General features: G+C 46.5%; 2 protein-coding genes across 3 annotated transcripts in view; one reads left to right on the top strand and one right to left on the bottom strand.

Annotated features, from left to right (window-relative positions):
• LOC143942100 (uncharacterized) overlaps positions 1-1880 on the bottom strand; it is a 30311-nt gene extending 28431 nt beyond the window's left edge. The window contains exon 1 of one of the 2 annotated variants that reach the window (XM_077463396.1): positions 1679-1880. In XM_077463396.1, coding sequence (XP_077319522.1) covers positions 1679-1727 — 49 coding nt within the window. In that variant the 5' untranslated portion in view covers positions 1728-1880. The remainder of the gene's footprint in view (positions 1-1678) is intronic. The other variant, XM_077463397.1, reaches the window with a different exon arrangement.
• An 8501-nt stretch (positions 1881-10381) lies between these two features.
• Positions 10382-23604, top strand: RACK1 (receptor for activated C kinase 1). Its single transcript, XM_077464480.1, has 8 exons — positions 10382-10579; positions 15004-15175; positions 15322-15469; positions 15675-15770; positions 20201-20311; positions 21391-21531; positions 21718-21828; positions 23414-23604. Exons 1-8 carry the CDS (start codon positions 10471-10473, stop codon positions 23477-23479), a joined length of 954 nt encoding a protein of 317 aa, XP_077320606.1. The 5' UTR covers positions 10382-10470; the 3' UTR covers positions 23480-23604.
• The last annotated feature ends 684 nt before the right edge of the window (positions 23605-24288 follow it).

Raw genomic sequence — 24288 nt, 5'->3', positions numbered from 1 at the left:
AGGCTCTCTGGGGACCCTGATGAAAGTGGGAATCTCTCTGGGGACCCTGATTTTAAGGGGGAGGCTATCTGGGGACCCTGATTTAAGGGGGCAGCTCTCTGGGGACCCTAATGTAAGGGGGGCTCTCTGGGAACCCTGATGTAAGTGGGGGGTGCTCTCTGGGACCCTGATGGAAGTGGGAAGCTCTCTGGGGACCCTGATTTTAAGAGGGAGGCTCTCTAGGGACCCTGATTTAAGGGGGCAGCTCTCTGGGACCCTAATGTAAGGGGGCTCTCTGGGAACCCTGATGTAAGTGGCGGGGGGCTCTCTGGGGACCCTGATGTAAGGGGGAGGCTCTCTGGGGACCCTGATTTAAGGGGGCAGCTCTCTGAGGACCCTGGTGTAAGGGGGCTCTCTGGGAACCCTGATGTAAGTGGGGGTGGGGGGCTCTCTGGGGACCCTGGTGGAAGTGGGAAGCTCTATGGGACCCTGATTTTAAGGGGGAGGCTCTCTGTGGACCCTGATTTTAAGGGGGAGGCTCTCTGGGAACCCTGATTTTAAGGGGGAGGCTCTCTGGGGACCCTGATTTAAGGGGGCAGCTCCCTGGGACCCTAATGTAAGGGGACTCTCTGGGGACCCTGGTGGAAGTGGGAAGCTCTCTGGGGACCCTGATTTTAAGTGGGAAGCTCTCTGGGGACCCTGATTTTAAGGGGGAGGCTCTCTGGGGACCCTAATGTAAGCTCTTTGGGGACCCTAATGTAAGGGGGCTCTCTGGGGACCTTGATGTAAGGGGAGGCTCTCTGGGGACCCTGGTTTAAGGGGGCAGCTCTCTGGAAACCCTGATGTAAGTGGGGGGGCTCTCTGGGGACCCTGGTGGAAGTGGGAAGCTCTCTGGGGACCCTGATTTCAAGGGGGGCTCTCTGGGGACCCTGATTTTAAGGGGGGGTTCTCTGGGGGCCCTGATTTAAGGGGGCAGCTCTCTAAGGACCCTAATATAAGGGGGGCTCTCTGGGGACCCATATTTTAAGTGGGAAGCTCTCTGGGGACCCTGATTTTAAGGGGCTCTCTGGGGACCTTAATGTAAGGGGGGCTCTCTGGGGACCCTGATTTTAAGGGGGAGGCTCTCTGGGGACCCTGATTTAAGGGAGCAGCTCTCTGGGGATGACTTTCGTATGACTTTCTTCACTACGCTGCTATGGGCTCTAGCCCCAGATCTTTTGTAGACCCAGCAACGCCCCTGCTTTGGGTGATTTCCACTAACTTTCCTGTTGCATCTCTGGCACAGAAAAGGAAGGTAATCCCATCCCCCCCGCCACACAGATAGTAAAAAAAAAACTGGCAGTGGTTTTAACCCTACCCTACTCAATCCAAAACAAATTCTGATTTTGGCTATACATACACCTTAATGACTTTGTTATAGGAACAACTGAAGACATCCTTAGGCTCGGTTCACACAGGGGCGGCACGACTTGCAGCGCCGCGACCTGCACACGATCAGCGGCGACTTGCAAAACGACTTCTGTATAGAAGTCAATGCAAGTCGCCTGAAGTCGCCCCAAAGTAGTACAGGAACCTTTTTTCTAAGTCGGAGCGACTTGAGTCACTCCTATTAGAACGGTTCCATAGTACAGAACGGAGCGCGACTTGTCAGGCGGCGAAGTCGCCTGGACAAGTCGCCCCTGTGTGATTCGAGCCTTACAGTTCTTGAGGTTCAGAAGCACAACGATCCAGAAGTAGAAATTAGACATTTCGTTTCTTCCTGTCGAATGGGTTAGTCGATCGTCGTCAGTGGATGTGCCAGAGAGGCTGGTCTATGGCACACTCTCTTTATATATATAACAGGTTAGGGGAGGGCAAAAGAAAAGTGGTGGTTTATATTAAGTTTCGCTTTGAGTGATGATTGATGTGAAATTAAACTTTGTAACTTAGGGCTAGTGATGGACGAACTTCCGACGGGACGTTTCACGAACGCGGACCGCGAACGCGGCCGATAGTTTGCGAACCATAACGTTCGCGGCGGGCCCCATTGACTTCAATGGGAGGCGAACTTTGCAAACCTACAGTTCAAATTTGCAGCCACAAAATAATTAATAGCTGTGCAAACATAGTCCCACCACATGGCCAATGACATAACACATGTATGAGGTGAATCTGGGATCGACAACTACAAGCATTCTTTTTTTATATGGGAAATTGTTGTGACAATTCAGGACTGTGGAGCGCATGAAGGTAATGGAGGAGAGGGAAGGTCAGGGTAGGCAAAGAAGAGGGTGCAGGAGATGATCACCAGCAGCGTGACATACAGCAATGACACCTGCACCGTGATAGAGTCATCTGACACCAGCACCGTGATAGAGAGCACTGACATCAGCAGCGTGACATAAAGCACTAACACCAGCACCGTGACATACAGCACTGACAGCAGCACCATGATAGAGAGCACTGACATCAGCAGCGTGACATAAAGCACTCGCACCAGCACCGTGATATACAGCACTGACACCAGCACCGTGATATACAGCACTGACACCTGCACCGTAAGCAGCCCCAGGAGTAAGTCAGCATAGCACAGGGATGGTGGGAGCCCCTCATAATGAGCATAGCACAGGGATGGTGGGAGCCCCTCATAATGAGCATAGCACAGGGATGGTGGGAGCCCCTCATAATGAGCATAGCACAGGGATGGTGGGAGCCCCTCATAATGAGCATAGCACAGGGATGGTGGGATCCCCTCATAATGAGCATAGCACAGGGATGGTGGGAGCCCCTCATAATGAGCATAGCACAGGGATGGTGGGAGCCCCTCATAATATGCACAGCAGAGGTACAGCCCCAGGAGGAAGTCAGCACAGCACAGGGATGGTGGGAGCCCCTCATAATAAGCAGCCCCAGGAGGATGTCAGCATAGCACAGGGATGGTGGGAGCCCCTCATAATAAGCAGCCCCAGGAGGAAGTCAGCACAGCACAGGGATGGTGGGAGCCCCTCATAATAAGCATAGCACAGGGATGGTGGGAGCCCCTCATAATATGCACAGTGGAGGTACAGCCCCAGGAGGAAGTCAGCACAGCACAGGGATGGTGGGAGCCCCTCATAATAAGCAGCCCCAGGAGGAAGTCAGCACAGCACAGGGATGGTGGGAGCCCCTCATAATATGCAGCCCCAGTAGAAATATGACACTGCTCAACCTCTTCAAACAGGAGGGTACGGGCATATAGTACGGTGTGCTTTTTTTGGACAAGGAAGTGAGCCAAATGAAGAAAGAAGGTCTGTGTGCTCGATTAAAAAAATTGTTTATAGACATATACATGGTCTACTGGTCACATGTGTTGAATTCCTCCGAGATCCATGCCTCATTCATTTTTAGAAATGTGAGGTAGTTAACACTGTCGTGAGCTAGGCGAGTACGCTTATCGGTCACAAACCCCCCTGCTGCGCTGAACATCCTTTCGGACAGGACACTGGATGAGGGGCAAGCCAACAGTTCGATTGTAAATTGGGCAAGCTCTGGCCAGAGGTCAAGCCTGCCCACCCAGTAGTCCAGGGGTTCATCACTCCTCAGAGCGTCCACATTGGCCGTTAACCCGATGTAGTCGGACACCTGTCGGTCTAGGCGTTCCCTAATGCTGGATCCGGATGACACCTGTCGATGGGCCGGCTGAAAGAATGACCTCATATCAGAAGTCACCAACACATCTTCAAACTGGCCTCTTCTTGCAGGCACTGTTGGATTGGTACCCGCAACTCCTTCTCTGGGAGTGGGAATTGCTCCTCTGCCAGCACACGTAAAAGCAGAATGCAGCATTTCTCGAAGCAAGGCCTGGAAGTGCTCCATTCTGACAGCCCTCTGTGACGGCGGTAACATTTCCGCCATTTTGTGTTTGTACCGGGGTCTAAGTACGTTGCCACCCAGTACTGGTCCTTGACCCTTATGCTTTTTATACAGGGGTCCCTGTTAAAACACTGGAGCATGAAGGCCCCCATTTGCACTAAACTGGAAGCGGTGTGGTGGCCTGGCTCCTGTTCATCATCCAGGATAATGTCGTCCTCTTCATTCTCCTCTCCCCATCCACGCACAACAACAGGGATCTCAGAAAGGTTTAAAGCATGCTCTTCTTGCTCCTCCTCATCCGCCCCCGCACCATCCTCCTCTGACTCCTCTTGTTCACTTGTCTCAGATAGAGTAGCCCCCCCCTGGGAATTCATTCAGCATTGCGACTTCCTCATCTTCCCGCTCCTCTACAGCTTGATCAATGACACAATGCAATGCATGCTCCATAAAGAAGGCATAAGGTACCATGTCACTGATGGCGCCATGGCTGCGACTGACCAGTTTGATGATCTCCTCAAATGGCCGCAGAAGTCTGCATGCGTCGCGCATGAGCAGCCACTGGCGCGGTGAAAAAAAACCCAGCTCCCCAGAACCTGTTCTGCCGCAGAGTTCATACAGGTAGACGTTAACTGCACGTTTCTGCTGGAGCAGCCTCTCAAGCATATAGAAGGTTGAGTTCCATCGCGTCGGGCAATCGCAAATAAGACGTCTGACCGGCAGACTGTGACGCCGCTGAATGTCAGCAAGGCGAGCCATGGCCGTGTAAGATCTTCTGAAATGGGCCGAGATTTTCCTTGCCTGCTGCAAGATGTCCTGGACCCCAGGGTATTTGACAACGAATCGATGCACGACCAAGTTTAAGACGTGTGCCATGCATGGCACGTGTGCGTAATTTTGCCCTGTTTCAATGCGCTAAGCAGATTGGCACCATTGTCACACACCACTTTACCAACTGTCAAATTGAGCGGTGTTAGCCACTGATCTGCCTCTGAACGCAAAGCTGAAAGGAGTGCCGGGCCAGTGTGGCTCTTGGCTTCCAGGCACAACAGACGCAGCACGGCATGGTAACGTCTCACCTGGCATGTCGAATAGGTTCTGGGGAGCTTGGGCGGCGCAGCAGAAGAGACGCTAGCAGCGGAAAAGGATGAGTCAGCCGAGGAGGAGAGGGAGGAGGATGGAGTAGGAGGAGGAGGAGAAGAAGAGCCAGGCCTGCATGCAATCCGTGGCGGTAAAACCAAATCTACACGGGTGCCACAGATTACATGCTTGACGGCCGTCAGAAGGTTCACCCAGTGGGCAGTAAAAGTGATATACCTTCCCTGGCCGTGTTTGCTAGACCACGTGTCTGTGGTCAGATGTATCTTGGCAGCGACACTGTGTGCCAGAGATACATTCACTTGCCGCTGAACATGGCCATATACAGTGGTGTGAAAAAGTGTTTGCCCCCTTCCTCATTTCCTGTTCCTTTGCATGTTTGTCACACTTAAGTGTTTCGGAACATCAAACCAATTTAAACAATAGTCAAGGACAACACAAGTAAACACAAAATGCAATTTGTAAATGAAGGTGTTTATTATTAAAGGTGAAAAAAAATCCAAACCATCATGGCCCTGTGTGAAAAAGTGATTGCCACCCTTGTTAAAACATACTATAACTGTGGTTGTCCACACCTGAGTTTAATTTCTCTAGCCACACCCAGGCCTGATTATTGCCACACCTGTTCACAATCAAGGCATCACTTAAATAGGAGCTGCTTGACACAGTAAGGTCCACCAGAAGATCCTTAAAAGCTACACATCATGCCGAGACCCAAAGAAATTCAGGAACAATTGAGAAAGAAAGTAATTGAGATCTATCAGTCTGGAAAGGGTTATAAAGCCATTTCCAAAGCTTTGGGAATCCAGCGAACCACAGTGAGAGCCATTATCCACAAATGGCGAAGACATGGAACAGTGGTGAACCTTCCCAGGAGTGGCCGGCCGCCCAAAATTACCCCAAGAGCGCAGCGACGACTCATCCAAGAGGTCACAAAAGACCCCACAACAACGTCCAAGGAACTGCAGGCCTCACTTGCCTCAGTTAAGGTCAGCGTTCATGCCTCCACCATCAGGAAAAGACTGGGCAAAAATGGCCTGCATGGCAGAGTTCCAAGGAGAAAACCACTGCTGAGCAAAAAGAACATCAAAGCTCGTCTCAATTTCTCCACAACACATCTTGATGATCCCCAAGACTTTTGGGACAACATTCTGTGGACCGATGAGACAAAAGTGGAACTCTTTGGAAGGTGTGTGTCCAAGTATATCTGGCGTAGAAGGAACACTGCATTTCATAAAAAGAACATTATACCAACAGTAAAATATGGTGGTGGTAGTGTGATGGTCTGGGGCTGTTTTGCTGCTTCAGGACCTGGAAGACTTGCCGTGATAAAAGGAACTATGAATTCTGCTGTCTACCAAGAGATCCTGAAGGAGAATGTCCGACCATCTGTTCGTGTACTCAAGCTGAAACAAACTTGGGTTCTGCAGCAGGACAATGATCCTAAACACACCAGCAAGTCCACCACCGAATGGCTGAAGAAAAACAAAATGAAGACTTTGGAGTGGCCTAGCCAAAGTCCTGACCTGAATCCTATTGAGATGTTGTGGTATGACCTTAAAGAGGCCGTTCATGCTCGAAAACCCTCTAATGTAACTGAATTAGGACAATTCTGCAAAGATGAGTGGGCCAAAATTCCTCCAGGATGCTGTAAAAGCCTCATTGCACGTTATCGCAAACGCTTGGTTGCAGTTGTTGCTGCTAAGGGTGGCCCAACCAGTTATTAGGTTTAGGGGGCAATCACTTTTTCACACAGGGCCATGATGGTTTGGATTTTTTTTCACCTTTAATAATAAACACCTTCATTTACAAATTGCATTTTGTGTTTACTTGTGTTGTCCTTGACTATTGTTTAAATTGGTTTGATGTTCCGAAACACTTAAGTGTGACAAACATGCAAAGGAACAGGAAATGAGGAAGGGGGCAAACACTTTTTCACACCACTGTAGCTCTGAGATGCCCTTCTCTGAGAAATAATTCCTTCCTGGGACCTTCCATTGTGGTGTTCCAATGGCCACAAATTTTTGAAAGGCCTCCGAGTCCACCAGTTTATATGGCAGTAGTTGGCAGCTATCAGTTCTGACAAGCCAGCCATCAACCATTGGGCAAGAGGGTTATCCGGCGTCATCATTTTTTTACGCTCGAACATTAGGCCCACGGAAGCCTGCCTTTTTGCAGAAAAATGTGAGCTAGCATGATGGAAGGTAGAGTGGAGGACAATTGTGAGGAGAGAGGAGAAGAAGTAGAAGACGAGGCTGGACAGTGAGAGCCTGGAATGTGGCTTTGTGTGTTCCGTTGCTCCCACTGGGCACGGTGATGGCTGCTCATGTGCCTTCTTAAGGCGGTCGTCCCTAGGTGAGTGTAGGGATTACCGCGACAAATGCGTTGACTGCAAAGATTGCAGATGGCAACACTATTGTCAGCAGCGGACACGTTAAAAAAAGCCCACACTGCGGAGCCATGTGCCGGCGTCCTGGGAGCGCCAGATGTGACCGTACATGGTCGATGCCTCGCTCCTGATACATTAGCAGTCTGCTTTGTCCCTCCGGTGCAATGTAAGTTATTCCTGCTTCTCCTCCCTATCTGCTGGTCCATATCTCCCTCTGAACTCCCCTCCTCTTCCTCTCTTGAGGGCACCCACGTGACATCACTAGACACATCATTATCGACGTCACCTTCCCCACCGCTATAATTAGAGATCTCGGAGTAGGCAGCAACACCAAGGACCAACCTCCTCCTTGGGCTGATCTGGGTACTGTCGTCAGACTGCTGAGTGGCGGTTCTTGCTACCTCCTCTTCCTGATCCAATGCCAAGAGTGGTTGCGCATCAGAAATGTCTTGATATGGATCGGAAAATAATTCCTGTGACTCAAGCGGAAGGTATGTGGTGGTGGTGTTGGTGGTAGTGTCTTTGGGGGTGCACATAGCAGAGAGTGAAGAAGAGGGTGCAGATCGAGAGGATGAGGAGGGTGCAGAAGAGTAAGGCTGAGTGAGCCACTCAACCAAATCTGGTGCTTCCTTTGACGTAATCGCACGCACCTTCTGCAATTTGCCACTTTGGCTCAAGCCTGTTGCTCCTGCCCTACCCCTACCACCCCTGCGAAAGGACCTGCCTCTTCCTCTGCCTGTCATTTTTTAAATGAACCTGTGACAAAACTCTCTAGAGAAGTGCAGTATGTATGTGGAAGAAGGTATATAACACCCCGCTTCAATCTGTTGTTTTTGGGGGCCACTGGTCTATCACACCAGTTACAATACTTTTTTTTTGGATTGCGTTTGTCACTCTTTGTAGTATCGCTGCAGAACCACTCAGCAGTCACAATGCTGCACAGTGGAAACGCACTATACTATGCTTTCTATATGTGCAAGTATTTTATACGTGTATTACACAACTATATACTGCACACCAAATAGTACACCTATTCCAGTCCTTATAAGGACCTTTGTGGAACTAGTAGGTTGTGATTAGCAGACTGTACCTCAGTCCCTATACTGATAAAGGACTGCTGCAGAATAGGGCAGAAGTCAGCAGTAGTGCACCTCAACCCTATATATTGTGGACCTATACCAGTCCTTAAGGATTAGCAGACTGTACCTCACTCAACCCTATATACTGTACTACGCTATACCATACCAGTCCTTAGAAGGACCTTTGTGGGACTAGTAGGTTGTGATTAGCAGACTGTACCTCAGTCCCCATACTGATAAAGGACTGCTGCAGATATAGGGCAGCAGTCAGTAGTAGTGCACCTCAACCCTATATATTGTGGACCTAGTATAATCAAGTCAAGTATAATATTCTTTCTATATTTGGAAGAAAGAATATTATACGTGTACAACCCTATTACCATACCAGTCCTGAAAAGGACCTTTGTGGACCTAATAGTAACAGCTAATGATTAAACTGACTGTCCCTCACTGCTACACACAGCGTCCTGTCTGTCCCTATCTGCACTGACAAAAGACAATCTGCTGCAACAATGACTTGAATAGCAGTGCCTCAAACCTATATCCTGAAGTACACCTACACCATACCAGTCCTTAAAATGACTTTTGTGGTCCTAATAGCTAGCGATTTGGGTCACTGCAGTCTCTCCCTGCTCCACACAGCAACCTCTCCCTATAGTGACAGTAGAAAGAATGTAAAATGGCCGTCGGATCGGGTCTATTTATAAGTTGGGGGAATGTCCAATTGTCCATGTGCTGTAATGTCTCAATTGGCTGTCCTGTACCCCACGATGGATGTGTCATCATAGGTCAAAGTTCTTTTACACAGTAAACACGTGGGTCCACCGGGCGAACAGCGGCAATAGTCCGCTGATCGGGCGAATCGCGAACAGCCGAAATTCGCCACGAACCGAACAGTTCGGCCATCCCTATTGATGTGCTGGCACACCGATGTTCTGGCAGATAGTGTCCTGCCATCATATAGTGTCCACCCCGTACTGCGCAGAAGCTTCGGAAAATCTCTGAAGCTGAATGGCGCCTGAGCCGTGAGTGGAGGTGGTAGCCCCACCATCCAAGCAGACATAGGGTTGTGAAAATTAGAGGCTCTTTTATATTCCTACTCTATGTCCACTTGGATGGTGGGGATAGAACCTGGACTCACGGCGCAGGCATCGTTCATCCTCGGCTGTTTTCGGAATCTGTGTTGCTGTGTACCATACATGCGCAGTACACAGTGGACACTATCAGGTGGGGGACCATATATGATAGGACACAGGTGTAGTGTCATATTTTGCTCCCCATCATGGAATGCTCCGGAAGTGACGTTGTGGCCAGAAATTTTGCACTGCGCATGCGCGATGCGTTCCAAATGCTTGAACTATGCGTTCCAGAGGATTTCCAACAATGTAGTTCAGTGAAACCGTCAGATAATGTCACGGGAGTGAGAGGAGGTAATCGTGGCATTAACTTTAGACAGAGCAGAGAGCGGCGGAGAGAGAGCAGGTAACTGTGGCTCAGGGATTACCTCCCCTCACTTCTCTGACATTATCTGACGGTTTCACTGGTCTGCATTGTCGCAAATCATTTGGAACACATGGCGCAATTGTTTGGAACGCATCGTGCATGCGCAGTGCTAAATTTCTGGCCGCAACGTCACTTCCGGAGCATTCTATGATGGGGAGCAAAATATGACACTACACCAGCAGTCTTGTCTTGATTTTTCCACTTTAAATAAAGTTGCTACAAAAATGCATGCCTGCCAACCAGTAAAAACTTCTCTCCTATTTTTAACATTTAACGTTGTTAGTGTGACTTCTCCCATACATACAATACACAGCTGTGTCATTACACGGTAACATCGCTCTTATGTTTAATTCCGTACTGTCACCGGCAGAGTATATGTTACGTTACACATTGTCTCCTACAGCGCACGGTCCGCCATGTTGGGAATGGCAGAGCGACGTGTTTCCTGCCGTGACGCGATGACGTCATTAATGCACGTTTCCTATATAAGCGACGCCTGCCCGCGTTTCCGCCTTTTCCCGGTGTCTTTAGACCCGACTAAGAGAATCCCCCTCCATCCTTCTCTGGTGGAGCGTCCACAGACTCTCTACAGACATGACCGAGCAGATGACCCTTCGGGGGACCCTTAAGGGTCACAATGGTTGGGTTACTCAGATCGCCACCACCCCGCAGTTCCCGGATATGATCCTCAGCTCCTCCCGGGGTGAGATACATGTGTACCGAGCGCTCTATGGATGTGTGTGGGGGGGGGGGGGGGTTGAAACACCCGGCTGGAGGGTGTATACTCCGCTCGTAGTGTATGTTTGACTGTGCGGCCTAAAAGCGGGCCCATTGTGGGAGAGCGGCCAGCTCTGTGCTCTCTACGGTTGGCACAGACCTAGTGTGCGGTGTCTGCCTTCTATGGTTTGTGGAGGGGCGGCCACATATATGGGCTGTACAGGCCTAGTACGGAGGGGCCGCCCCTCTGATCTGTTCAGGCCCAGTTCGGATAGTCTCTCCCCTCCCCCTATGTTCTGTACAGGCCCAGTGTGGATAGTCTTCCCCCCCCCCCCCCTTCTATGGTCTGCACAGGCCCAGTGTGGATAGTCTTCGCCCCCTTCTATGGTCGGTACAGGCCCAGTGTGGATAGTCTTCTCCCCCTTCTATGGTCTGTACAGGCCCAGTGTGGATAGTCTCCCCCCCCCTTCTATGGTCTGTACAGGCCCAGTGTGGATAGTCTCCCCCCCCCCCCCTTCTATGGTCTGTACAGGCCCAGTGTGGATAGTCTTCCCCCCCCCCTTCTATGGTCTGTACAGGCCCAGTGTGGATAGTCTTTCCCCCCCCCCTTTCTATGGTCTGTACAGGCCCAGTGTGGATAGTCTTCCCCCCCCCCTTCTATGGTCTGTACAGGCCCAGTGTGGATAGTCTTCCCCCCCCCTTCTATGGTCTGTACAGGCCCAGTGTGGATAGCCTTCCCCCCCCTTCTATGGTCTGTACAGGCCCAGTGTGGATAGTCTTCTCCCCCCCCCCTTCTATGGTCTGTACAGGCCTAGTGTGGATAGTCTCTCCCCCCTTCTATGGTCTGTACAGGCCCAGTGTGGATACTCTCCCCCCCCCCCCCCCCCTTCTATGGTCTGTACAGGCCCAGTGTGGATAGTCTCTCCCCCCCTTTCTATGGTCTGTACAGGCCCGGTGTGGATAGTCTCTCCCCCCCCCCCCCTTTCTATGGTCTGTACAGGCCCAGTGTGGATAGTCTCTCCCCCCCCCCCCCCCTTTCTATGGTCTGTACAGGCCCAGTGTGGATAGTCTCTCCCCCCCCCTTCTATGGTCTGTACAGGCTTATTTGTGGAGGGTCTCCCCCCTATTGTCTGTGTAGGTTCAATGTGGAAGGGCTGCCCCCTCTATGGTCTTTATAAGCTAGATGTATGTGCAGATGTGGCATCTACTCTCCCATCTCCTCTGATGTTACCAGCCTAGTAGTGAACCTCTTGTTTTTGGGACTTGTATGGTAGTGGTCATTGTTGCCCCAACTACATGTATCTAGTGCAGTGCTTCTCACCCAGGCTTCTGTGGAATCCTAGGGTTCCTCCAGAGATTGCTAGGGGCTCCTTCAGCATTGGGCAATTTATGCCTCTCGGATAAGTTCCCACTGATCTTTTTAGCTATCTGTAAGGGGTTAATTCTTCCCAATGACCACAAGTCTAAGGAACATTTTTCCCACTGACCATCACACTAGTGTATCATGAGTTGTAGATCTAAAATTTTTAGCAGGGATCTACAGGGACCTGTCTAGAGATCCTGTGATGTCTGAACCCCCGAGCCAGTTCTTCAATCGGCTTCGAGTGTAGGCAATGGCATTGTAAGTAAGGGAAACCGACAGTGATGCTTTCAGGCTCCACAACCAGTTTCTTGCTGTGCTTTATGAATGGTCCTGTATTCTGGGACCTGTGCTTGTCAGGAAGGAGGGACCAAAAATGTCTGGCAAAATTACTCAGTGGTGGGAGCGGGTACCTGTTAAAAACCAAACCATAGTAGTCCATTATGTGTCATTTACATGACACAGGAGCCAGCGATGTCACTACTGTCCCCTGTAGTCCGGCACATCCATCTTCTCGGTGGGGTCTCGCTGCTCCGCCGCTGTCATTCGGCGAAGCCGCAATGACGTCACTCCCGCACATGCGCACGGGAGCCGACACGCGCGGCATCTTCGTCGACGATGCAGCGCCGCTGTCTACGGTGCATGCGCCGCTGTCTACGGTGCATGCGCTGAGACAGCAGTGCCTGTCTTTTGGCAAATATCTCCTAAACCGCGCATTTCTTGGACCTACAGGTAAGCCTTAATCTAGGCTTGCCTGTAGGTCAAAGTGTGTTGTAAGGGTTTACAACCACTTTAACTTGGCTTGTCTAAGGGTTACAGGTTCACATATGTGGCCTAATAACATGCAAGTTATGTTATATTTGATTTTATTAAAACGTATCTAGAAAACCGTTTAGTTTTTAAGAGTATAGAAATATTAAACCGTAAGTTCTCCTTTGTAAAAAAAAAAAAGCTTTTTGCAGGGAAAGGTGTGTGTTTTACTGGTAGCCTGCAAAGCATTGCCTCTGTGAACAGCAGATCGTGAGTGCAGTGTTCCTGCAGACTGTCAGTGTAAGCTGTCTGCTTGTGCCTCATATGGACACAGGTGCACGATGACCGGAAGAGACAACAAACTACCCAGTATTCCCAACAGTGCCCTGGTACTTCATTTGGAAATACAAGCCTTTGAGGATGTTGGGGAAAAAATTCCGAGTTTTCTGTCACTAGGCACGGCAGGTCTTAAATAGGCTGCATCAGTGGCAACCTGCTACGTGTTCCACCCTAAACGTGAGTGGAACATGTAAAGTGCTCCCATGGTGAACTTATCCTTTAAAGCAGATCTTCAGCCCTGTTTTGGCCAGTCTGTGGCTTCCCCTGCCGCCCAGTGCTGCCATTTTTTGCATGCTTATTTACCCAAGAGGTTTTTCCAAGCCTTTGAGTCCTGTCAGATCTTGGTGCATTGGGGGGTTTCCATGCACAGGAAGGCAGGTGAAGGCCTTTGCACTTCCCTTTTGTCAGTTTTTGTGAATATGCAGGAAACCCTGGGTGGAAGACGACACGCTTTGTGCTGCAGGAGTCTCTCAGAAAGCAAGCCCTACAGAATATCTGCATACACACAGGAGGCGGGGAGAACATCTCTCCAAGACCACGGTCATATTGCGTTTTTACCTCTCTATGCACTATTGGATCAACTTCTTTTCGTCCTGTATTTGACACAAGAAGTTGTAGGAGATCTTCCAAAGTGGGGGAGGTTCCCCTCTTAAGATGTGTTCACATCTGCAAACAGACTGACACAGTATTTGTGAATCCCCTGGCAAATGGCTGTGGAAGGCTGTGATTTCCCATGTTTAATGTGGCTGCTTACATGTAATCCCTTATACAGAGCTCACATGCAAATTATTGGTCCTGGATTCTGACTGCAGGAACTCCTGAGGTTTTCCCATGTAATCTGTTTTGTGTGTAATTGCACTCCGAGTAGTTCCTGGAACAGGTGTCGGTTTTGTCCTTGGCTTTTTGTTTTGGTGCTAATAGTCACAGTACATGCAGAGGGTGAATTTCCCCAATGAGGGCTCTCAATTGGAAATAAAAAGCTCTTTTCAAAATTGGCCTAGATGCACATTAAGGGCAACGTCAAGGGGGAAAAAAAATCCAAATTTATACTTTCACCAGGATTCAGTATTAATGTTCCTCATAAAGGCGGAGCAACCCTGTCATTTTGCCCATTTCCTATGACCCCAGCCTGTCTGTCATTTAAAGTGGTTGTAAACCCTTACAAACCACTTTGACCTACAGGTAAGCCTAGATTAAGGCTTACCTGTAGGTCCAAGAAATATCTCCTAAACCTATACGGTTTAGGAGATATTTGCCCGAAGACAGGCACTGCGCTGTAGACAGCGGCGCGCAGGCGCACTGAGCGCGGCATTTCCAACAATGGAGCTGCCGCTCGTGTCGGCTCCCATGCGCGGGAGTGACGTCATCGCGGCTCCGCCGAATGACAGCGGCGGAGCTGCGAGACCCCACCGAAAAGATGGATGCGCCGGACTACAGGGGACAGCGGTGACATCGCTGGCTCCTGTGTCAGGTAAGGGACACATAATGGGCTACTATGCGATGCATAGTAGTCCATTATGCTTTGCCTTTGCAGGGAATGAAAGGGGAAGTAAACCCATCAAGGTTTACTTCCGCTTTAAATAGCCCCTTCTGGGATGAACCTTCACGCAGACTGAACTTGCAGCACTCCAGGTTAACCTGTCTCCTACCTATGCTTTGAGCTGATGATGCTCTCCAGCAGCTGTTGGATGGTAAAATTTAAAGCATTTTATTTTTCGTACCTTTCGTTCATCTTTGAGCTTTTTGTTATGAGCTTTGAGCTCGAAGAAAGAGGTGGCTTTAAAACCTGCTACTTGGTCTGACGTTTTCTTATACAGGGAAAGAATGTAAGTAAAGTCCCCTGAGAGGTAATGTGGCTGCATTGTAGCAGGCCAGTAGTGCTTATTCAAATGTTAGTTTGTGGTTGCCTTAATTATAAAATCTTCAGGCAAGTGACACTTTCATGCCTGCTTTCATTTTAGATAAGACTGTCATCATGTGGAAGTTGACCCGCGATGAGACAAACTATGGTGTCCCCCAGCGTGCCCTCCGTGGTCACTCCCACTTTGTCAGCGATGTTGTCATCTCTTCTGATGGACAGTTTGCTCTGTCTGGCTCTTGGGACGGAACTCTTCGTCTTTGGGACCTTACAACGTAAGTGTCATATTAACTGGTGTTTGGTAAGTTGCTCAGTAAGAAATGGCAAGAGATTGAGATCTGAGCTATGCAGTCTGACAGAATTCTCTAATTGTATAAAGTAGTCTAGCATTGTAGTAGTAAACATTTTATTTTTTTTGCAGTGGTACCACCACAAGACGCTTTGTGGGGCATACTAAAGATGTACTGAGTGTGGCTTTCTCAGCAGACAACCGTCAGATTGTGTCAGGATCCCGTGACAAGACTATAAAGCTGTGGAACACCCTGGGTGTGTGCAAATACACCGTTCAGGTGAGAAATGGGCATGTGGGGGGAAGTATGGCTTGGTGGTTCTGGTCCCTGTGATTAGAGTATCACTCCTGAGTGTTTCTTATAGAAACAATGTCAAACAGGCTGAAAATCCTGCAATTATGATGGGACCTGGGAAGCAAATAATGGTCTTAAATCATTTAAAATGTTTGGATATTAAATGTTCCTATTTGCCTAAACTTTACAGGAGGAATCTCACACTGAATGGGTCTCCTGTGTTCGTTTCTCACCCAACAGCAGCAATCCCATCATAGTTTCCTGTGGCTGGGACAAGATGGTGAAGGTACGGAGTATGTCTATAACCTGCAATTCAAGGTTTTATCCTAGATATTTAAAAGATTATTTTCTAAGGTTTTAAAACCTTAGACTACTTTCACACTGAGGAGCTTTTTCAGGTGCTTTTGCGTTAAGTCTAAAGCTCAAGAAAAATGCTTTCCTCTTAAAATCAATGAATGTATTCACACTGGGGCAGTCCTTTTTTTTTGCGGTGAAAAAAATTGTGCTTGCCGCATTTTTGGAGTTTTTTTTTTTTTGGAGTTTAAAAAAACTGCACCAAAAACACACCTTTCCATTAAAGGCAATGAAAACACACCTGTAATGTATTTTTGGTGTTTTTTGTCGCATGTCCTTTAAAGACCACACTTTAAATGTGGTAGAATGCATTTTTGACAAGGATCGGTGTGAAAGTAGCCTTATGCACCCCTTTAATGTAGACAGAACTGAATTGTGTAGCGGAGGACTTTTGAGCAACTCAAAATTCCACTAACACCAAAATATACAATTAAGGCATATGTATAGCATGTCCGTATGTTCCCTATAAACAAGCTTGTATGTGTTTTCCACATGAGGGCCTGGAGGAATGTTTTATTTTCTTAAGCAAAGTTCCACCCAAAAGTGGAACTTCCACTCATTGTATTCCCCCTTCCAGTGCCACATTTGGCACCTTTTGAGGGGACAAGCATACCCATCTTTCAGATATGCTTTCCCCACTTCCAGGAGCCTCAGCCATGGGTATTGATGTCACAGCTGTGACTCCCTCCTCCTCCCCCCCGTTGCCTGGCCAGGAGAGGAGCGGAGGCTTGCACATGCCCAATAGGGTTCCTGGCGTGAAGCCAAAAGGCTACACTGCTGGATTCCTTTACTCGCAATGGAGGTGGCATGCACCAGACAGCTGATTAAAACATTAGCTGCGGTGCCGACATCACTGGACTTCAGGACAGGTAATTGTCCAATTAATTCAGCAGCTGCTGGCTTTTAATTTTTGCAGCAGGGGGCGGACCTCTGCTTTAAGTCCTTTTCTACACAATTTTTGCTTCTGTCATGATGTATAGGATGTGGGCATATGCAGACAGAGCTTTCCTCCCTTTTGATTGGTTTTAGTGGTAATAACGTGTTTGCTTTGTTAAAAAAATGAATGCCCAGCCACACAGCTGAATTGCCCATTACTGATTTATTCACTTAAGAATCATGTCTGTGTACACACTTGTGATTTTACATGCCTTTAGGAGATAACCCACAGTCCCTCATGAAGCGATTCAAATTTCTGCTTCAGCTTTTTAGAGCAACTTTATCTCTATCCTGTTCATTGGACATGACTTGTCTCTAGTCAAGCTGACCATAGAAGCAATGATGGTAAACCAGGAGTACCAGAGTGAGCTGGCTAGCAAAAATGTACACTAAAGTTTTAGAAACACCCCATTTATTTAAAGTGGAACTTCTACTGGCAACAATCTAAGACTAACCTATCTAGCAATGTAAAGAAGCTATAAAATGCTTTTCTGAAGCTGATCCTGTCTCCAGCAGGGGAAGCTCTGCAGAGGAGATAACCAACAATGGCTGGGAAGTGATGTCACCCAGAGTTACTATGGGGCTTCCGATGTTGGCTGCCTCCAGAGGAGCTGACAGTGATCTGTCTGGGACAGGAGAGGCTTCAGAAAAGGTATGTATAATTTCTTTACAGGGCTTGATAGGTTCATCTTAGATTGATGCCAGTAAATTTGGAGCTTTTTTGTTTTGGGTCAACTTTTTACTTTAAACAGTTCAAGTCTAGTGAATAACCAAAATTGTGCAAAAGTAAGCACTGAAATTTATGTTTCAGTTCTACAAAAAGGGTCCTTTTCAGGAAAAGTAATCAAACGGTGTCAACATCTTGAGTGACAGGCGATTCACAGGACAACAGCTTAATAGCTGCTGGCTTGAAAAGTCAAGTGACTGTAAGAAAGCTGCCACCAGTGGACGGCTGATGAATCAAGATCTTTATTTGATCATGCAGGGTTTTTATACACCATTGATTAGGTTAAAGGAAGGTTCCTCTGTTACCAACTGTCAAATATGGAGGGGAAGGCATGATGGTTTGGGGCTCTTTTGCTGGATCTAGAGTCTGTGCCTTGCACAGAGTAGCACCCTGGACCAAAACTACCACAGCATTATTGTAGCACCATATGCAGTATGTCTAAGATGTGCCCAGTGGACCAGGGAATTATCCTACAGCAAGATAATGACCCAAAACATGCGGTCAGGGTGACTGGGGGGGGGGATGGGAAAGGCAGTAGGCTTCAAATAAAATGGCCAGATTTTTTTAACCTCATCAAGCTGGTTTGGGAGGAACTAGAGGTGAAAGCAAAGCAACCTAAGCACAACACATTTGTGGGAATGTCTGCAACAGTGTTGTAAAGAACATTTCGAACAATGACTTTTGTTGCAGAAAGAATGCCACAAGTTTGTTCAACTGTTATATCTGCAAAAAGTGGCTACTTTGAGTCAAACTTTAGATTACTTTTTGTTAAAACATTCCCTTTTTAAGTTTATTCTATGCTTTAATTTCAATGTGCATTGAGACAGCAAACTACAAAATTTTCAAGAAACTGGAATAATGGGGTGCTCTAAAACTTTTGAGTGGTAGTTTATATCGCAGGTATGGCTGGCCAGAACCGCAAATGGCTAAAATGGTGCATTTTGACTGCTCACTTGGTGTTTCACTTTAACCGATTCATCCCCAGAAGATTTTACCCCCTTCCCAACCAGAATTTTTTTTTGCAATTCAGCACTGTTTAAGGGACAATTGCATGGTTGTGCATTGCACCCTAACAAAATTTAAAATTTTTTCCCCCACAAATATACAGAGTTTTCTTTTGGTGGTATTTGATCACCTCTGCATTTTTTTGCTGTAAATCGATATTTTTTTTTTCTTTTTTGCCTCTGTTTTACTAGTAATGGTGGCGATCTGCTGTGCTTTTTTGTGTTCTCTGCACTGCGACATTATGGCTGACATTTTTGGAACCATTGGTATTTATACAGCGATCAGTGCTGTACAAATGTCACTGGCAGGGAAGGGGTTAACACTAGGGGGAGATCAAGGGGTTGTTCTAACTGAAGGGGGCATGGGACTGTCGAGGGTAGATGACAGATCACTGTTCATACTTTGTATGAACAGTTGATCGGTCTCTTCTCCCATCAGGACTGGAAACTGTTTACACACAGGTCCAAGTTCTTGGTGTGTCACCGGTGACCATGACCACTTGGCACCCGCATTGGCTCTGAGGGCGAGCGCTTCCGGTGGAGTGCGCCCCTCATGGCCACAGGGCAAAGTGATGCTGCATGGTGTTTTGCTGTACCATTCTACCACAGTAAATCTGCAGCTGCTGGTTGCAAAGTGGTTAAAGCAACTCTGCTGCTCTAGGAACGTGCTCAGCATCTTAAACATTGGGTGTATTGGATGCTCTGTATGCAATATAATTATACCCAAAATTTGTAAGGCAGGTCGTTTATGGTGAAATTTCCATCCTTTATGTAATCTAAAAAGTACTCGTGCCACCTTAAGAAGATTTTTAATTTAAATGACAGAAGCTCAGCTGCGTTCGGCGATCTATCCACATTTCCACTTGAGTGCTCAGACATGTCAGTCTTTCTACTGTGCATTTTGTGATTCTATATCTTTAGTGCTGCATTTTGAAGTTTTTTTTTTTTGTAGTTCAGCATCATTGGGAGAGATGCTTTTTATTTGGCCAGCACAGAACATAAGAGGATATTTTACAAGCATGCTTATAAAATGTTTTCTTTTTATGATAAAGGACATCACTACCTTTTCAGATGGTCTTTCAAATCTTTCACCCTGAGTGCAGCTCATCCAGTAACAGTATCTTTATCCCTTAATCTGAAATGTCTGCAGCGTTTCCTTTCCCAGGGTCAGTCATCGTAAAAAACCTGGCTCCTCTTCACATTGCGTACCATGGTCTTGTTCATTCTCATTGTCCAGGCTGTACTTATGGCTGCCTCCATCAGTCCGGCAGGATTTAACCATTCCGTAGGAATAAATGGGACATCTGTGTGCGTAAAGTGTGAAGAGGTTCCTGGAGAAAACTGGCAGTGGGCAGCACAGTGAACAGATCAGGGGTGAATAAAAGGATGTGTCTTGGTGGGCTGCACTCAGTGGGGTTGGAACAAGTTAAAAAGCAACTTGCATTGCTTTAGTCCTTGTTGTGGGGAGTTGGGGCTTTTCTTGCCGGTCTAGTGACCAAGAGTGCACTGAGATTGAAATGTGACACTTGACAAGCCAACAACTTCTGAGATTTGTGACCTGCTGGCAGTTGTAGTTGTCGTCATTCATTATCCTGACTAGGGAAAATGTAATTCAAAATATGCTTGAAACTACAGATTAAAACTTTGTAACAGTTACCACTTCTAACTACATTGGTCATGTGATTTTTATTTTAGGTCTGGAATTTGGCCAACTGCAAACTTAAGACCAACCACATTGGTCACACTGGCTACCTGAACACCGTGACTGTGTCACCTGATGGGTCACTATGTGCTTCTGGAGGCAAGGTGAGTGACTTTTGGAATTTGCTTGTCATCAGTGTGTTTTTGTAAATAGCGCCTGAAAGTCGTATGTGCTGATCATATACAGCTGTCAACTGTACCTTCTGTTTTAATGCAGCTTTCTTTTGCACATTCACATGTGTTCAAAATAGTATGATTTGGGCTCCATAGACTTTAAGTGGCAGTGCCTGGAAAAAAATGCTTTTAGATTCTACAAATGCCCAGTGCCAAAAAACTCAGTTCTGCCCCAGAAAAATTCATGTACTTTTCACAAGACTAGTGACAAGCATGTCTATAGACAAATATGCTTCAGTGATCACTGTTGCACTTTCTGAATGCAAAAACACTTTGGTGTGAATGGGTGCTTAAGGGTTCAGGTTGATGGGCATGTTGTTCAAGCACTATTTGCCATTTGACTTGTGGAGCTGTCTGAATAGACAACTATATTCACATGCTGTGGCTGCAGTTCAAGCACACCTTGATGGGACATGCTGCTGCCAAAAATGCAGCACAGTGCCATGCTTGTCAAACACAGCTACTGAACTACCATGTGTACTGCTGACTTTTTAAAAATTAAAGGCTGAACTGCTTTAATCTCCGGCTTTATTTAATGGGCTTACTGTGATCCTTTTTCAAACAAGTCTATTAGAACCAATTGGCTTGGATATTGTGTTTGTTTTTTTTTTTTTTGTTTTTTTGGGGAGGGTGTCCTGTGCTGGAAATTGGTGCTAATGAGCAGAGCCCCTTGTTTCCTCTTGTATTGTCTGCCCCCATTTTGCAAAGTGCTTTGCAAACTGTTACCACTATATAAATCCTGTAAAATATATCGGGTGTTAAGCTTAATGGTCAGTGCATCTAGTGGATGTGGAAACTTCCACGCTACTATCAATGCATTTTTGTTCAAATTTATCTTAAATTCTTTAGGCCATGGTCTATAAATTCTTAATCCTGGTCATAAGTTAAGGTTGATTTACATGCAGCTTGAACCTCCCTGGGCTGCTTCGGTGCAAATATACTCTATGGCTCCTGAATTTTAATCTATTTAGAATTACCTTGCCAATTATCTGTGGATTTTCTGTTTACAGGATGGACAAGCAATGCTGTGGGATCTGAATGAGGGGAAGCACCTGTACACCCTTGATAGCGGAGATGTCATCAATGCCCTCTGCTTTAGCCCCAATCGCTATTGGCTGTGTGCAGCAACAGGACCCAGCATCAAAATATGGGTATGTTGCATTTTCCAAAAACCTGTTTCATGTTTACATTTCATTTCTTGCAGTGATGATTTCTTATGCCATCTGATGCTCATTGCTGAAAACCAGAGGCTGTTTCTGAGCAATAGTAGCCAATACTAAATTGTGGTTCCTGATTCTCTATTGGTATTTGAGTTTTTTTTTTTTTCATCCATACAGGATCTGGAGGGCAAGATAATTGTTGATGAACTAAAGCAGGAAGTGATCAGCACAAGCAGCAAAGCTGAGCCACCTCAGTGTACTTCTCTGGCATGGTCAGCTGATGGACAGGTAAAGCATTGCACCCTAAACTGCTCATTCTAAAGGTGCCTGCTGGTGTTCTGAATTGCTTAGTCTAACAGCTTTATATTATGTTGGAGAAACCATTTTATTTCTGTGGGTTATAGCTAGACCGTCCTGCCTGAGGCTGGTCAAAGGTTTACTCAGTCCCTTTCTATTGATGCCAGCACTTGAATGTTTTAGCATCCTACCCTCCCCTCTTTGTATGCATTGGTATGCGGGTTCCCCAAATGCTTAAATACATTTGTACTTCAACTGTTTTGATTGAATTAACTGTAGTTGGAACTTTCTAATATAATGTAAAAATGTAATATACATGGATATATACTGTGTTCTGCCAGTTTAAAGGTTAATCTAACTCTTGGTTAGCATTGGTAGTGCCTGGGTCAACTTTCTGATAAACAGATGAAAGCTGCTCATTGCCTGTTGAGCAGTTTTGAGAAATTGAGGTGACGCAGCTCTATCGGTAAACGAGAAACGTGTCACTGTTTGGAGATCATAATGGCTTGGACACCCTTTAGGCAGACAAAATGTTAAATGTTTTAATAGTGTTGGCTGTTTAACACTTGCCTTTGTCATGTCGTATTACCAATTCTTCTGCAGCCAGCTCATTGGCAGCAGCAGAATCCTAAATGGGAGGCTTCCGTTTAATAAAATGACCCTGATGCTGATGCAAAACAGTACTGATATCTCACTTTAGCAAGGAAGCAACATCTTGTTAGTCAAGCTAGAGGGAGTAGCTCCATGCCTATGGTAAGTGGTCTGTTGAAAATACTAATGTGTTGACACCAGTGACATGATTTATTCTTTTGGCATGAGCTGAACTCTGAAAGCTATGGCCCATAAAGACATGTAAAGGGCTACTCAAGAATTGCCTGTGATCTCCTGTAGGTGATCATTACCGATATACAGTGCAGTAACTTTTTCTGCAGTGTGGCGTCTGCCATCTTGGTAGAAGCTGACTGTTTTTGCCTCTGAATGTCAGCCTTCAGCAAAGAACAGTAAACAGCACTTTTGAGTTGTAACTTATGGCTGGGGTATACACCAGGCAGTTAAACATTTGGTAGTGCAGTGTACATTGACTTATTACACTCTGCAAAGGTTTAAAGAAAACATTGAAAGTTGCTGTTGCTTGCATCTAAAAATAGTTACTGGCTTCAGTGTGAGCCTGATCTGTAAATGGCATGCATTTTAAAATTTCAAATGAAGAAAAATTGTCTATAGGGTTATATAACGAAGTAGAACAGTAACAACCTACAATGTTCTGGTTTGCCATGTCAGCAGAGGTGAAAAGATGACTTATCTGGTTGTCTTTCAAACCTCTACACTGCATGAGCATCATGGGAAATGTAGTTTCAAAACTTCTGGGGTGCCAAGGTTCACCATCACTGATCTAGGCAGATTCAACGCCTCCAGAAAGTCTGTGATTTGTTAGATGACTTTAATTTAAATTAAGAAATGTTCTAGGATTTCACAAGCTTGAAGAGGTGGTCCAACCCTGCAGAGCTCAAAAATGCATAATTTGAGTACTTTCTATAATGCAATTATCTCACAAACTGATCTTTCTTTCCCACAGACACTCTTTGCCGGCTACACAGACAACTTGATCAGAGTCTGGCAAGTGACTATTGGAACACGCTAAGACTTTTTTTTATAACATGGAGACATTCTGCTTTCAGTTTACCAGCGAAGACTGCTTGTGCAGTTTGGAGTCCTTTGTTGTAATACCAGCTTGTGACTCTTAAATAAAAATTGCTATAAAAAGAACATTGTGTTATGATAAAGCATTTTGATCTGAGGCTACTAATTTTCATTTTGAATAGGTAAAATGACTTGTAAACGAGTGTAAACCAAGAGAACTGGTAACATTTCTGCTCTATATACTTTCTTGAAATGGTGTTAACCAGTTAAAGACCAACTCCAGTTTAATCTTTAGATCGTGACAGATCAGGCTGCAATCGCACAAACCTTGCCACCCAAAGTTCCAGAATTTCTTTTGGGTGACACAGCGCTCAGTTTGTCTTGCAACAGTCATGGTACAATTGCACCATGTTTTTAGGTACCTGAACATGATGTTGTGATTTGACATTTTGAAATTGTGGGCAGAATCACAGCAAACATGTGAATGGAGCCTTAGAGATCCAAAAGCCATGAGATTATAGCTGGGTGCCACCATCCTTGGATATGTGAGCAGACTTGGTGCTGTTGGTGATTGTTCTCTGCTCTCCCCCTACCCAGAGGGGGAGGGATCTCCCCAATGGGCACACAAAATACTGAGTCTCACAAAACTTCCTCTTGAAGGTTGTCTAAGTTGGGGGGATTTATATTCTGACGCGTGCCAAATATTGAAGGTTATCTCCTAATGGAGATTTACAATAAGTTTAATATAAATGGATTAAAAACACTCACATGGGAGCAGTAAAATTCCAGCATGTAAGAATACAATGGTTC

The sequence above is a fragment of the Lithobates pipiens genome, unplaced genomic scaffold (assembly GCF_037356315.1).
Source record: "Lithobates pipiens isolate NorthernLeopardFrog02 unplaced genomic scaffold, aLitPip1_a1.2 Scaffold_30, whole genome shotgun sequence".
NCBI classification, from domain to species: domain Eukaryota; kingdom Metazoa; phylum Chordata; class Amphibia; order Anura; family Ranidae; genus Lithobates; species Lithobates pipiens.
The sequence above is the reverse complement of the archived record's forward strand: the minus strand, read 5'-3'. Positions and strand labels throughout refer to the sequence as shown.

Bases quoted from the DNA above. Each gene is read 5' to 3' on its own strand.
- RACK1 (XM_077464480.1), top strand. From the start codon at position 10,471: ATGACCGAGCAGATGACCCTTCGGGGGACCCTTAAGGGTCACAATGGT. The intron at 15,470-15,674 runs GTGAGAAATGGG...TAAACTTTACAG, and splicing joins TGTGCAAATACACCGTTCAG to GAGGAATCTCACACTGAATG. The intron at 21,532-21,717 runs GTATGTTGCATT...TCATCCATACAG, and splicing joins GACCCAGCATCAAAATATGG to GATCTGGAGGGCAAGATAAT.